We start from the raw sequence: 16,090 nt of genomic DNA on the forward strand, positions 1-16,090 counted from the left end.
GGATGCTCAACAGCCTGCGCTTGAACCATTGTTCAGCAGAAGGAGAAAGATGGGGACGGACCCGAGATCCTGTGAAGTAAATGCAGGCTGACTGACAGTAACCACCAGGTATTGGCCTGTCCGCTGCAGACTGAAGTCTGTGTGAACTCAATGCAGGCAGAGCTGAAGAATCGCTCTGAGCACAGGAAATCTTGAAAAACAGGATGAAAAGACACCAAATAAAATAATAAAATGGAGAGAGCAGAACAAACACATTCCTGCTGGCACGCGTGCAAAAGGGAAAAACTGTAGGTAGAGCTAAGGAGCACAGTAAAATAAAGCAGAGGCACAGAGAAAAAATCCAGAGTGGATTCCTTCTGCAGATGGCACGTGGCCATGGGGACACAACCCATCTGTCTTGCCTCACCTATTGTACTGTAACTAACTATTCAGAGTTGTGGACTATGAAAAATTGCAGGAAGCCCTTAGGAAATTGGAAAACTGAGCATCCAAATGGCAGATGAAATTTAATGTGGACAAACGCAAAGTGATGCATTTGGGAAGAATAGTCTAAATCATAGTTACCAGATGCTACAGTCAGCACCCAAGAAAAAGATCTAGGTATTATCTTAGACAATACACTGAAGTCTTCCGCCCAGTGTGTGGCGGCCAAAAAAGCAAACAGGATGCTAGGAATATATTAGGAAAGGGAAGTTAATAAGACTGAGAATATTATACTGCCTCTTTAATTGCTCCATGATGCAGCCTTCCCTTAATTGCATTCAATTCTGGACACAGTATCTCAAAAAAGATATAGTGGAATTAGAAAAGGTTCAATGAGCAATCAAAATGATAAAGGGAATGGGCTCCACTCAAATGAGTGAAGTGGTGTGGAAAGGCTTAAAAGGTTAGGGCTCTTCAGCTTGGAAAAAAGATGACTGAGGGGGGATATGATTGAGGTCTAGAAAATCCTGCATTGCTCTGCCCCAATTCAACAGATATGTCCCTCCTATGTGTTGAAGATAGATTCAACAAACAGTGAGTAAGCTTTCTCTGAGGACGAGATATAAATTACATGGAAATAGCTTCAAAACAAATAGGAAGAATTTTTTTTTCACTCAATGAATAATTAAGCTCTAGAACTTGTTGCCAGAGGATATGGAAACAGCAGTTAGCATAGCTGGGTTTAAAAAAGGTTTGGACAAGTTCCTGGAGGAAAACTCCAGTGTCTGCTGGGATTGGTAACATGGAATCTTACTACTCTTTGCAGTTGCTATCTGGATAAATTCGGAACTGAATATCATTGCTCTCTGCCACTTGAATATCCATGATTACTTTAAATGCCACAGCCAGTATTTAAAACAAATGCCAACCATGGGGGTAATTTATGAACACCTAAGAATAGAAGCCCTAATGTCTCAGATTTTACAAATTTCCTCTAAGATGTCTGCAGGGTTCCCTTAAATATAGGAAAGCATGTTCTAAATTAGCTAGATTAGGAACTGATTAAACAAAATACTCATTTAGAGGGAAATGACTGTACACAATTAAAAGGATCTTGTAAATGGAATGAATTATTCTGCTGGTTCTTCCGCTACTGCTGGACGAGTTATTCATATAAAAAACTGGTTGAGATAGATAGGTTGAAGCATATGAACAATGAGACAGAAACGCGGAGGCTGCCACATTTATTTCTATGCATTGATATGTGTTAACGTGCATTAGCGCACATCATTAAATACAAATTCCATTATTTTCAGTGGGGTCTTTCTAAAAGCTAAAAGGTCATTATTTATTAGCTAGGAGCAGGTGTCCTAAACCTGTCCAGTGAGTTATCTGGGTACTGGAAGGGAATATAAGTAATACTTGGATAACCTCCAGCACAGTGTCTCGCAAACTTCGCAAAACCATGGCATAGTAAACACGGTAGCCACGGCTCAAGGCATCCGGAAGTGTGCAGACGTCAATGCTATGACGTCACGCATATGTGTGATATCATCACATCGACAGGGCCCTGAGCCATCAATGGGGGGTGCTGGAAGAGAAGACGCATGGAGAGGAGAGGCGCTGGCTAACTGCCTACAGGATGTGCCTATTCTCCTCCCCAGCATCTCGAAGCACACCGTTTGCAACTGCATTATACCCAGATATTCAGTGCCCAGTGCCAAATATCCAGGTACTGTACAACTTGAAAAACTGTGATCAAATTTAATGGCAACTATGATGTTTAAAAATCTGGGGATAAACGCATAACTCATATAAATAGACCCTACATTGGTTGCTGAAGGTTTTGCAAAATTTTCTGGGGTCTGTTGTAATGGGTGATAGTTCTTTTCCAAATTTCTCTATCAACTCTAGCAAACATGGAATGGTAATTTCTGGATTTCTCAAATAAAGCAGTATATCATCTGCATATGCAGAGACTTTGTATTCCCAATCTGTATGAGGAATACCCATGTCTCTGTCTCCTTGGACACGGAGAAAGCCTTTGATCGGGTTGAGTGGACTTTTATGTATCAAGTATTAGATTGGTTTGGTATAGGTTCAGGATTTATACGAATGATTCAGACATTGTAGAGCTCCCCTGCTGCAAGATTGTATATTAATAATAATTTATCAGAGCGTTTTACTTTGCAGAGGGGGGTTAGACAAGGCTGTCCATTATCTCCTTTGCTTTTTGATATTGTATTAGAACCCTTGTTATTAGCCATTCAACAAGCAAAGATGGGTGTAGTTCTAATTGCCCAGCCCTCTGCCCAGTGGCAAAGTAAGGAGGAGAGTGGGGGGAGGAATGCGGTCCATCCCTGGGCACCGTCTTCTTGAGGGTGCCCGCTCTCGTACACCTCTTCCCCCCCCCACTACCACACACCTTCCCTTCCCCCATACCTCGTTACTGTTTGCAGCACGAGCTGCAACCCCAACCTGCTACTCATGCCAGCATCAGCTCTTCTTCTGACATCACTTCCTGGGCCTACATCTAGGAAGTGACGTCAGAGGAATAGCCGATGCTGGAGTGAGCAGCAGGTTGAGGTTGCTGCTCATGCCGCAAATGTTAACGGTACGAGAGGGTACGCGCGGGTGGGGGCAGGGGAAGAGTGCCCTGCTCCGGTCACCTCTCACCCTCGCTACACCACTGCCTCTGCCCCATGTCCATGATAATTCGTTAGCAGTGAGATTCTTTCCATTAACCGGTTAAGTAAGGGTCCGGAGAAGCTTCTGTCCCTAACCAGGCTTTTTCAGCTGCACTTCACTGGATAATGCCACTGATTGCCAGGTTAGCAGCCACTTTGGGGAATTCTGGTTAGATGTGATATTTGGCATTTCATCGATTAAACTTAACTGCAGAAACAGGACCAGATAAAAGGCTGCCCTGTCTTTAGGTGTTTCTTTATAGCCAGTCAGATGCTGAATATTGCACTTAACCAGCCGGCTCTGTAAACCTGCAAATTCAAGGCCAGAACCTGGGCATGGCCAAGCATTGACTTTCTTATATAATGGTAGTGGCCGGATGAATAATGGGCCTTAAGCGAAAAGGTCATGCTAACCAGTCCAAATATCAACTAATGCCTACACTTTGCACACATGACGACAACAGAATACAGTACCTGTGTTTTATTGAATTTCCTAGATCTCTACGGGGAATCTGAGGGGACCAGCGAGGAACTGAGAGTGTGTCTGTAAAAAAAAGAAAAATTAAAGAAAAGCAGGTGGTGAGGGGAAAGCTCAGATAAGCCATTCGTCAGTAACAAAAAAACAAATTAAAATGTACTCTAAAGAATATAGGACTGAATCACAGGACAAAATTTTCATTTCTTACTTTGGGCATTTTCCCCAACTTCTTAAAACATTTTTCACATGCATTACAACTTTTTAATGGGGCCCTTTTACTAAGCCTCAGTAAAATTTCCATTCACTGTAGACTCATGCCAAATGGAGATTTTAATGCAGCAACCATTTGGGGTATTCCCAGGCTTTCTCTGCAGAGGTCCTGGGTTAAAAGTTCCATTAGCACATGCTACTCTCCAAAGGACATCACCCCCACCAAGTCTTCTCTCGAGTAGCCCCCAAACCCTGGAACACACTCCCAACTCTGTCTTGGCTCATCTCCCAAGTTTATGGAAGAAGCAATTAACTATACTGTAACAGCACCTGCTTATCCACTCCTAACCTAGCTGACATGCAGCCTTCTAACTTCACATTTCTTTAAGTTAGTCTGTCTAACACAGGGATCTCAAAGTCCCTCCTTGAGGGCCGCAATCCAGTCGGGTTTTCAGGATTTCCCCAGTGAATATGAATTGAAAGCAGTGCATACACATAGATCTCATGCATATTCATTGGGGAAATCCTGAAAACCCGTCTGGATTGCGGCCCTCAAGGAGGGACTTTGAGACCCCTGGCTAACACGTTATCTGTCTATGGGGCCCTTTTACTAAAGCTTAGCATGCGCTAACAGACATTAGCATGCACTAAATGCTAAGAAGCCCATTATATGCCTCTGGGCTTCTTAAAATGTAGTCCATGCTAAGTTTTAGTAAAAGGACCACAAAGTGTTCCACCTCTGCATACACCCTATGTTATCTATTAAGATATTTTATTATGCATTGTGACAATATTTTAATATATTATGCCATAATTTATACTATCATTTGAATATTTTTTTTCAGCTGAAATTATCTATTACCTATATCCAAATTGTTCTTGCTTTATACTGCCTTGGGAGAATTTCTTTATTTAAAAAAAAAAAAAAAAAAAAGTTAACTAAATAAATAATTAACAATTCACTTCTTCAGTTAAGACTAGGGGGATTGGGAATAGTAGCTATGTTTCAGAAGAACATAAGAATGCCCATCCTAGGTTAGAACTAGAGATTGACATGATGCCCTGCGTCGTTAACCCACAGCAACTGGAGGACCGGGTAAAAATTTGCTCTGTTTATTGCAGATGCAGGAACAAAAATTTTCACTGCTCCAGAGGAGCGGTAAAAGTTTTTTATCCCATGGGGAACACCCCCCCTCCATGATCACAATTCCCCACAAGGCTCAAAGATGGAGGCAGCAAACTACAGACCAGTGAGTCTAACATCAATAGTGAGCAAACTAATGGAAACTCTAATCAGACGCCAATTGGATAAGATCCTGAATGAGGAGAATCTATGGGATCCCCGTCAACATGGATTTACTAAGGGAAGATCCTGCCAATCCAACCTGATCAGCTTCTTTGACTGGGTGACGGGGAAGTTAGATGTTGGAGAGTCCCTGGACTTCGTATACCTGGACTTTAGCAAAGCATTCGATAGCGTACCTCATCGCAGGTTGCTAAGCAAGATGAATTCCATAGGATTAGGTTGACACATTGACGAAATGGGTTGGGAACTGGCTTGGAGGTAGGATCCAGAGGGTAGTGGTGAACGGCACCCCCTCCGAAATGACAGAAGTGATCAGTGGAGTGCCACAGGGCTCGGTCTTGGGCCCGATCCTATTCAACATCTTTATAAGAGACTTGGATATGAATATGATATATTGTACTTAAAGTATTCATGAAGGAAAATCAAGTGTGTGTTTATAAGATTATATGTATTTTTCTGATACACTTGTTGTAATATGAAAAAATGAATAAAGAAATTAAAAAAAACAAAACATAATGCACGACCTACTCCTACTGGAGCACTGGTCTAGGACCTGGCAACTCAGCTTCAATGCCAAAAAATGCAAAGTTATGCACCTGGGCTGCCAAAATCCATGCAAGACTTATACTCTTAATGGCGAGATCCTAACAATAATGGTAGCAGAACGAGACTTAGGGGTGATCATCAGTGAGGACATGAAGGCTGCCAATCAAGTGGAGCAAGCTTCATCCAAGGCAAGACAAATCATAGGTTGCATATCCAGGGGTTTTGTCAGCCGTAAGCCGGAAGTCATTATGTCATTGTATAGATCCATGGTGAGGCCCCACCTGGAATACTGTGTGCAATTCTGGAGGCTGCATTATTGCAAGGATGTGCTGAGACTGGAGTCGGTTCAGAGAATGGCCACCCGGATGGTCTCGGGACTCAAGGATCTCCCGTATGAAGAACGGCTAGACAAATTACAGCTATACTCGCTCGAGGAGCGCAGAGAGAGGGGAGACATGATCGAGACGTTCAAGTATCTCACGGGCCGCATTGAGGCGGAGGAAGATATCTTCTTTTTCAAGGGTCCCACGGCAACAAGACGGCATCCGTGGAAAATCAGGGGCAGGAAACTACGAGGTGACACCAGGAAATTCTTTTTCACTGAAAGGGTGGTTGATCGCTGGAATAGTCTTCCACTGCAGGTGATTGAGGCCAGCAGCGTGCCTGATTTTAAGGCCAAATGGGATCGACACAGGGCAAAGGTAGGGGAGGGTCATTAGGGTGGGCAGACTAGATGGGCCGTGGCCCTTATCTGCCAACTATTTCAATGTTTCTACTTACCCCCTTCAGGGGCTGGATCCAACCATTCCCCCTCCCCCTCCCCTTATGGATCCATCAGCTCCAGTCCCCCTCACTCGCAGGTCCAGCGGCTTCAGCCCACCCCATCGTTCATAGGTCCAGTGGCTCCAGCCGGCTTTCCTCTCTCCCTGCTGTAGAAGAGTGATCCAATCCCTGCTTGAACATACTCACGGCCTTCCCTCTGCCAGGCACCTCCTTATGACATAACTTTCTCATTTCGCAAAGACAGGAAGTTGCATCATAAGGAGGAGGCCAGCAGCGTGAAGGCCGCAAACACTGTTGAGCAGGTCTGTGTAGAGATCAGTTCTACAAGCCAGTATGTGCCAGCAGCAGGGAGGAAGGGAGGCAGTTGGACCCGCCAGACCTGCAACGGATTTAGTTTTGCTTAATTAATTTTTTTGTGTGTGTGTGAGGGGTGAGAAAGGTGTGCAGGAATCTGCCAAATGGAGCTACCAGGGATGGATAAGGAACTGGCACCACCAGTTATACCCTAAAATAGGCACCCAAGAAGCCTATTCTCCTTGCTCAACTGAGACACCATAGCTAGGGTTACCAGATGTCCGGTCTCCCCTATGGTCTTCCCTAGATTAGAGAGCAGCATGGGAATGGGGATTGTGGGTTTCCCGTGGGATTGAAGTTGCTATGGGATTCCTGTGGGGATGGAAGAAGACGTGTTAATTTAAAAAACTCTTGAAGCATCATCTTTTTCGCCAAATTAAATATGTGCTTTAATGTTTGTGGTGCTTGAGCTGTGCTGAATCTGTACTGTTTTAATTATGTATATTTTACTGTAATAAAAGTGGAATATAAATTATAAACTATAAGTGCCATGGGATTCTTGTGCGAGTGTAGTGAAAATAACATATCATAAAACTCACTTGTAGGCCTGATCCAAGATGGCCGATGGTCCATTAAGCTGAGCTACACACTGCGTGAGCTCGCTTAAATAAATATTGCAAACCCTTTGGGGAAGTTTTTTCTTACCTGCATTATGCCGAAGAAGAGAGGCCGCAGCGCCGTGGCGCCAGAGCTCCTGTGCCGTAAGCAAGATATCCCGGAAGCGTCTGTATCCCCGCTGGAGACGCCTCGGAGGGGCGAGACTGAGGCGATTTCCCTGGGCATAGAGACAACATTAAGCCCTGACGCAAGGGCACCTCCCCCACCTCCTCAGATTACTAATTCCCCATGAGTGGAAGAGCTACCGGCAGATGGTTTGAACCTTCCCTCGGAGGCCAGGAAGAACATGGAGGGGAGCATGGGAAAAACTGAGGATTCAACAACTTCTGGGGCAAACCGAATCCGGGAGAGACAGCCAGGAATTGCTTCCAGCTGGTGAGATTATTTAAGCTGATAAAGTTTCTTACATTATAGAAAAGCCCAGGGAGGTAACTCTGGACTCTATTTAGGACCTCGTGGCTGATCTGGCAAAAACTATAAAACTCAGCTGGTGCAGCTAGAAGGCAAACTTAAAATCCAAGAAACTGACATTAAGAATTTGAGCGTTGAAATGGATGATTCAAAGAATTCCCTAGTGAATATTCAACAAGAACTAAAAGTTTCTAAACAACTTAGTGAAACGTTAGTAAAAGATCATTTAAATCTATGCAGAAAACTGGATTCTCTAGAAAACTTTTCTCGTAATAACAACTTGCGACTGATTAACTTTCCTAGGATAGCGGCTGTGACTCCTAGGGATATGTTGAAACGTTACATGATGGAGACTGGGAGTTTCAAAGGATATGTTGCCACCATTTACTCATGCCTATTTGCCACTAAAAAGTAATGAACAGCAACCACAATTGCAGGAAGATAATCAACCACTCAATGTCTCAGCAATGCTGGAACTTTCTGATAGAGAAACCGCATCGGCGGCAACATTACTTATTACAATAGCCCTTGCACCAGATAAAAACTGGTTGCTTAGGCTCTTCTTCAAGAACAAGCAGAAAGAATTTCTTGGCTATAAAATATTAATGTTTCCAGATCTGGCACGGGAATTTCTTATGTTAAAGCCAGGGGTTCTCTCTCTTGGAGGAACTTTTTTTCTTCATCACCCATGTAAATGTATAATACAATATCGTATGAAAAAATATGTTTTCTTTGAACCTTTCTAACTGACAGCCTTCCTGGCGGGAGCTCAAATGAATGAAGGGAAACTTTGAATGTAGTTTGAATGTTAAGTGATATCCTCTCTCAGCCGAGGGACCTTATTTTCTTTATAATGTTTTATATTATAATGTCTTAACTCGCTATAGTTAATCTTGGATCTAATTTTAGGACTTGAGCTGAAATCAAGTCCTTTTATTCTTTGTGATAATTTGTATTTGAATAGTAGAACGTTAATTGTTTACTTTTCTTCAACTTTCTGTACAAGTAGATACTTGATATGTAAATTTGATAAATAAATATATATATATATTTTTTAAACTCAATTGTATACCACAAATACCATTAAGTTCTATGCAGTTCACAAAGACTAGTAATACAAATGAATAAACATCCAATATCTAACTTCCGAAAGATTCCCTAAAAAGATATGTTTTTAAGGCACGTCGAAATTGTTGATACAAATTTGGGAATATGAATATATGAGTTAATTCCCTAGTCCATAAGGCTGCCTGAGACTTAGAATGCACTGAGAGAGGCAACTGGAGCATCAGAATGAGGCTTGGAATGTGCGGGGAGAGGCAGAATGAGGCTTGGAATACTCACTGGTTGAATAGTGAATACCATTAAAAAAAAAAAAAAAAACAACCTCAGGAAACAAGTTGGGGTTGGGAGGAAAGAGTGCTGCAAGCAAGTAAATAATAGTGTTGAATCCTAAGGGTGTGGGTGGTGATTGGGCAATAATTGTGGGGATGAAATGGATCTTAATGAGTACAGGTGAATACGGGTTAGATTTCATTGAGGATGGGCGGCGATGGGAGAAATTTCTGTCTCTGTGAGATCTCCACTAACTAATAATTGGGAAGGCTCAAGATGCTGTAGTAGCACTAGTAGTAGTGATAAACATATGTGACTAGGATTGCCAGACGTCTGAGAAAACCTAGACATGTCCTCTTTTTAGAAGACTGTATGGGTGCCTGGAGGGATTTCCAAAACCCAGTAGTTTGTCTGGGTTTTGGAAGGCTCCGAGCTCAGGGCCGCATCTGGAGGGCCCCTGCACATGCATGGACATTGCCTTCAACATGATGTCACATTCATGCGTGTGACATTATTGCGCTGACATCCACGCATGCACAGAGGTCCTCCAGCCAGACATGGTCCTGAGCTCAGGGAAGGAGACAAGGGTTCCATGTGGGGTTGGAGCAGGGGTGGAACAGGGCAGGGCCAAGTGTCCTTTTTTTTAAAAGAGGAAATCTGGTAACCCTGTATGTGACCCCCCCCTGAAAAATGCCTCTGCCAACAAAAGCAGTGGTATGGAATTTTTCAGGGGGGGTCACTGAATTTTGATATACCGTTTATCAAATATATACCTAAACGGTTTGCAATTCTCAAAAGTTATTAAAAAAGAATAAAACTTAAAAAGAAAATTAGAAGGGGGAGCAATACAAGCTGACTTACTGGAACCAAAAGGAAAAGGCAGGAAATGGTAAGTGAATAAGTACATCGAGAAGAAAAAAAATCATAAGAGGGAGGGATAGGAGGGAAGGGGATTGAAACAAGAGGGTAGGGTAGGGTTCGCGGAAAAAAAAAAAAAAAAGTGGTTCAATTAGGTGTTACCGACTGCATGGAAACTGTTTGGACTTTTATTGAAATGGAAAGAGTCAGAAGGTGTAGGCATCTTCGAAAAGAAATGGTTTTAGTCTAGACTTGAACTTTTCAAGAGATGTTTCTAGTCAGAGGTCCGATAGAAGGGCATTCCATAGAGTAGGAGCAGTGACCGAGAAGATAGTTTTACGGGTTGTGTCTAGAAATAATTCACAGATAGATGGGACTGTAAGCAGATTTTGAGTATTGGATCAGAGTCCTAGCACCAAGGGAGGCTCCTTGATGGTTTCTGAGAAGTAGATAGAGAGTGGAGAAATTGACAATAACAATACAAGGCTTTTGGTAATCCCTTTTTCTCAAGCCAAAGTCCTGTGAACTGAGGGAAACTCCCGTGGTCCCTGGGAGAGGAAGCTAATACTGGCTATCCAATAAGTTTCAAGTTTATTTTTTAAAAAAATTATATCGCTTAATCAAATTTCTAGGCGGTGGTTAATCAAATTTCCAGGCGGTGAGACAGAAATTCAAGGATAGGTTATCCAATTTCTCCTGCCAAGGTCCTATTCATTGAAGGAGATCCCTCTTTTTGTCCCTGGGAAAGGACAGAGAAAGAATTCATAATTACTCCCAGTAGAGTACTTAAAGAAGAACGAGGATAAATACATTTGTAGTTGGACTGTTATGACATGTCTTGTGAACTTGCTGACTGCCAATGTATTTGAAGGAATGTAAATAGTTTGCTTTGGACTTGAGTTCAGATTCAATAAAGAGTTCCAGTTATTCAGTTACCCTTTAGACTTGGCTGTTTCTTCTAACAGGAGAGTATTCCTCAGTCTGAGAGGGGGACTGGGATCCAGGATTCAGTGTCTCCTCTGGCCTACTGGAGTTACCCAGCCCTAGTCTATGCCCAAGCTCGAGTGGGACTATGAAGCTCTGAGATCAGTGTGATCTGTAAGAACTGTGTGAGAGAGAAATCAATAACTTTTTTTGTGAGCCTTGGTTGTGGGTCCCTAACCCAATGAGCTGGCCGGAGCCCCACAGGATGGCAGCAGTGCAAGACCAGGGCTACACACAGTTTTATCCCCGAAACTTCACCAGTTTTGTTTTAAAAATTTCATAAGCCTTTAACTAAACTGCATTAAGTGCTTGTATGCACTTAATGTGGGGGAAAAAGAAAACCAGACAATGTTCGGTGGTAGCCTGTCAGCTTGCGCTAATCATGTGTAATTTTGGAGGGGTAATTTTTCGAGAGGGGGTGTGTCATGCGCAGGGAATGGGTATAGAAGAGTTATCCAGCTAGCAAGCTAATTGGATAACATAGGGTTAACACAGGCGCAGTTAGCACTGCCTAAGTAGGATGTGGTAAGTCCTCAGGGCGCTAATGGAAAAGTAAGTGCAGAACTTGAAAAAAAAAAGAAAATTCCTGGGCTTAGTGCACAGAAGACTCTCACATTAAGACATACTAAGGGGGAGATCATCAGAGTGAGTGACGGTTAAGTTGGATCATTTTTACCACAGGGCTCCATTTTCTACAATGACTCCTTGCTAAACTAACACAGATTGTGATCAAATAACCTAACTAACAATAGCCCACATTGATAACTTCTCTTCTAAGGCCATAATTTAGAACATTTTAGTAAACCGTCCCCTTAATTTGAATCTTTGCTTTTATTTAGGCTGAAATTTGCAACAAATTACACATTCATTGGCAAGAAGCAAAATGTATTACTTGCTTAGCCATATTTTTTCAAAACATAAACGACTTGTCATTTAAATGACTAAACAGTATGACTTGTACAAACTAAAGGCTGGGTTAAGGTAATGGCAAAAATTATCCATGCAGTAGAATATTCAAGTACTGTTCTTGGACCAGCAGCTCCAGTAGCAAAATGAAGTGCGGAACCTGGGAGCCCTCCTGAGCAGTCTGATTCTTTGGTGTCTATCCCCCTTCTCTCACAAGGATTTCCTGGTGCGAGAAGAGAAAGAAGGGCTCTTCGCAGACCATGTGCTGATTTTTGCATTTGGAGTTATGGTTTATTAATTCATAATCTGTCTAGACCTCAAAGTCCCTCCTTGAGGGCCGCAATCCAGTCGGGTTTTCAGGATTTCCCCAATGAATATGCATTGAAAGCAGTGCATGCACACAGATCTCATGCATATTCATTGGTGAAATTCTGAAAACCCGACTGGGTTGCAGCCCTCAAGGAGGGACTTTGAGACCCCTAGTCTAGACCAAGGGTAGGCAATTCTGGTCCTCAAGAGCCACAGGCAGGTCAGGTTTTCAGAATATCCACAATGAATATGTATGAGATGGATCTGCATGTACTGCCTCCTTTAGATGCAAATCAATCTCATGCATATTTATTGTAGATATCCTGAAAACCTGACCTGCCTGTGGCTCTCAAGGACCAGAATTGCCTACCCCTGCTCTAGACCATAGAATCCACTCTAATCATTCTTCATATCTGGAAAACTATTGTAACTACGTTGGCCAGATGTAACTTTTATTGTAAGCTACATTGATTTATTATAGAATTGCGGGATATAAGAAACTATATGATATGGTATAACATTCGATACAGTAGATCACCAACTCCTGCTTCGAAGGTTAGCAGCAGCAGGTATCTCTGAACAAATCCTTCAATGGTTTACCTCTTATTTCACAAATCGCACTGCTGTCGTCTCCTTTAATAATACCACTTCTTCTCCCATCCAAAACAGCTTTGGTATCCCACAAGGATCTACATTGTCCCCCTCTACTCTTTAATATTTACCCGGCTCCTTTATTAATACTTTACCAATCTATTGGTCTTACTGCTTACGCAGATGACATCCAGATCATTTATCCTATCGATGCATCTAGCACAGATGACATTAGTCAGTGGCTCCATGAAAATATGTTATCACTCAGTATTTCAAAATCCAAATGTCTTCTTTTTCCATGGAAAGATAACATTCAGCTTAGATCCCCCATCACAATAAATGATATCCCTATTATTTCTGTGTCTGCCACTAAAATCTTGGGTGTTGTAATAGATAATAAACTGACTTAGCGCCCACAAATCAGCTCTGTAGAAAAGAACTATTTCATTAGACTAAGAATGATTCGATCTCTTACGAAGATTCTAGACCCTCAATCGCTCAACATTTTAATACATTCCCTTATCATATCCAAGCTAGATTACTGTAATGCACTGTATAAGGGTATCTGTCAAAAAGATATCCGTTGCCTACAACTGATACAAAATACTGCCATAAAAATTCTCACAAACAGGAAAAAATTTGACCATATCATTCCTCTATTAAAAACTGCTCACTGGCTACCAATTCACACCATATCATATATAAAATAGCTATAATAAGAACATAAGAGATGCCGCTGCTGGGTCAGATCAGTGGTCCATCGAGCCCAGCAGTCCGCTCATGTGGCGGCTCTTTTGGTCAAAGACCAATGCCCTAACTGAGACTAGCCTTACAAGGAACTTGTCTAACTTGTCTTGAATCCCTGGAGGGTGTTTTCCCATATGATAGCTTCCAGGAGAGCGTTCCAGTTTTTCACCACTCTCTGGATGAAGAAGAACTTCCTTATGTTTGTACGGAATCTATCCCCTTTTAACTTTAGAGAGTGCCCTCTTGTTCTCCCTACCTTGGAGAGGGTGAACAACCTGTCCTTATCTACTAAGTCTATCCCCTTCAGTATCTTGAATGTTTCGATCATGTCCCCTCTCAATCTTCTCTGTTTGAGGGAGAAGAGGCCCAGTTTCTCTAATCTGTCACTGTACGGCAGCTCCTCCAACCCCTTAACCATCTTAGTCACTCTTCTCTGGACCCTTTTGAGTAGTACCCTGTCTTTCTTCATGTACGACGACCAGTGCTATACGCAGTACTCCAGGTGAGGGCGCATCCTTTCTTTTAAGACTCAAAACACCAAAGAACTGGCCTTATCCCACTTGAACCTACAAGAGTCCTAAGATCCTCTTCCCAGCATCTTCTTCATACACCATCTTTGAAAATCATTAGCACACGTCGGGCTACCTCATTTGCAATTACGGCACCTACGATATGGAATTCTTTAACTCTTTATATCCGGGCAGAAACAAATTTAGATCAATTTAAGGGAATTCTAAAGAGTTACCTTTTCCAAGAAGCATTTGACTGTTAAACAGACTTGGTTACAGCCAGAGTGGTTCAATAATTCTTATTCCCTATTGTGAGTTACCTTTTATGTACTTTTTACTCATAATTTGTAGTTCTCCCAATTTTCCTATTGTTTTATGTTGGTCAAGTATAGTCCCGTGGGTATTTATTTGTTTATGGTCTCCCCCTTTTTAATACAAATTGTAAAATGATTAGAAGCCCTGATTTGCGTTTTATCAAAATTTTAATAAACTTGAAACTTATACAAATTTAGTAAAACAACATTGAACTTTATCTTCAAATTAAGCAGTACTTGCTCAAAGGAAACAGGGTGAGAGGGAATGACTGGGGGATGGGAGGCTTTGGATCTCTTTCTCCTTCACCACCCCCACCCCCTCCTTAGGAAAACCCCAACCTGAAATCCAGCCCTGCTTCCCTCTTTCCTCCTCTTATTTCTCTCCCCACACCTCACCATCCCTTTCACTTTGTACGCTATTCATCCTGCAGCACTAGGATTCCTTTCTCCTCCCCTCTGCACATCTCCTTTGTTTAAATCTCATCTAAAGTACCAGTCACCTTGGACTCCTTTTTGAGTACCAGTGGCATCTTGCTAATCCTTTTATCTGCCACTGTTTTACCTCTCATTGTGCTGAATTTGCTTATGCAGCACTTTAAAACTGTTTGCTAACCCTGCACAGTATATTAACCTGCCTCACCAACTCCCTTGGGCATTTGCTGCCCTGCACTTTTACCGCCTGGAACATTTTATAGTGTTTAAAATCAGAGGAATGTTGAATCAAATTATCCTAAATGTACAAAGCAAGATATTTTTTTAATGATTTTGTTTTTTAATTACACCGAACCGTTATACTTTATACAGAAGGGAGCAGTTTTCCATGCAAAAAAGCTCAGGGCCAACAGCATCACTATACAGAATTATTCCCTGCAATTCACCACTTCAGCAAGTTTAGTGACCACAGAGCACACGCTGGTGTTTAAAAAGCTCTTTCAGTGATAATTTTAATCACAGCTTTAAAAAGTCTGGCACCGTTAGGCTCATCTGGGGACAGCAAAGTCATTACGTGCAATCTCATTGGTTAGCTGTTCAAGTCCATAAGCTTGCTACTGAAATGTGAGTCCTTCCTCCGTTCTGAGGTTGCAGCAGACTTTGAGAAAACTCATCATCAAGGTTAAGGAAAGGAGAAGTGCCAGATCCTCCGATTAGGGTAAAGATGTGCCTTCTTCTCAGCATAGGAGGCTGATATGTTGCTCTCTATACAAGGAAATATATTTTCTCTGGAAGCAAAATGCTGGGCGCTGCCCGCTGAATATTGCCCCCTTCACGTCCATCTTTTTGGGAGATGAGTTTTCCATATACAAAGCTACTGCTAGAGGCTGTTAGAGGGAGAGGGAAAGGGAGAAACTGGGAGGGCAGTAGAGGGAAAAGAAGCTGACTGACTAGTGAGTTGCAAGCAGCAAATTCGAAAAGACTGCTTGAATCTAGGCATGTGCTTTCCCTTCCCCACACTAAACGCATTTCTGCAAAAGACTAATAATAAAGTCCACATGCCCGACACCAGTTTCCTGAGATAGCAGTTACTTGAGATTACTTTTCATTTGTGGAGTTTCTTCCATTCTTATATGTTTATATTTGAACCAGTGGCCTAGTAAGGGGGAGCGAGGGAGGAGGCGGTCCGTCCCAGGGGGCATCTTGGTAAGGGGCACAGATACCCATCTTCCTCTCTGCCCCCCCTCAACTGACGCACGTGCACACCACTTCCCTTCCCCCGCACCTTT

General features: G+C 42.4%; 1 protein-coding gene across 1 annotated transcript in view; it reads right to left on the reverse strand.

The window, feature by feature from the left end:
* Window positions 1-16,090, reverse strand: part of KSR2 (kinase suppressor of ras 2) — a 530,220-nt gene that overhangs the window by 250,636 nt on the left and 263,494 nt on the right. Inside the window, exon 7 of the mRNA XM_033953868.1 lies at window positions 3,585-3,654. Within this exon, the coding sequence (XP_033809759.1) occupies window positions 3,585-3,654 (70 nt within the window). The remainder of the gene's footprint in view (window positions 1-3,584; window positions 3,655-16,090) is intronic.

This window comes from Geotrypetes seraphini, chromosome 8, assembly GCF_902459505.1.
Source record: "Geotrypetes seraphini chromosome 8, aGeoSer1.1, whole genome shotgun sequence".
In the NCBI taxonomy this organism is placed as follows: Eukaryota; Metazoa; Chordata; class Amphibia; order Gymnophiona; family Dermophiidae; genus Geotrypetes; species Geotrypetes seraphini.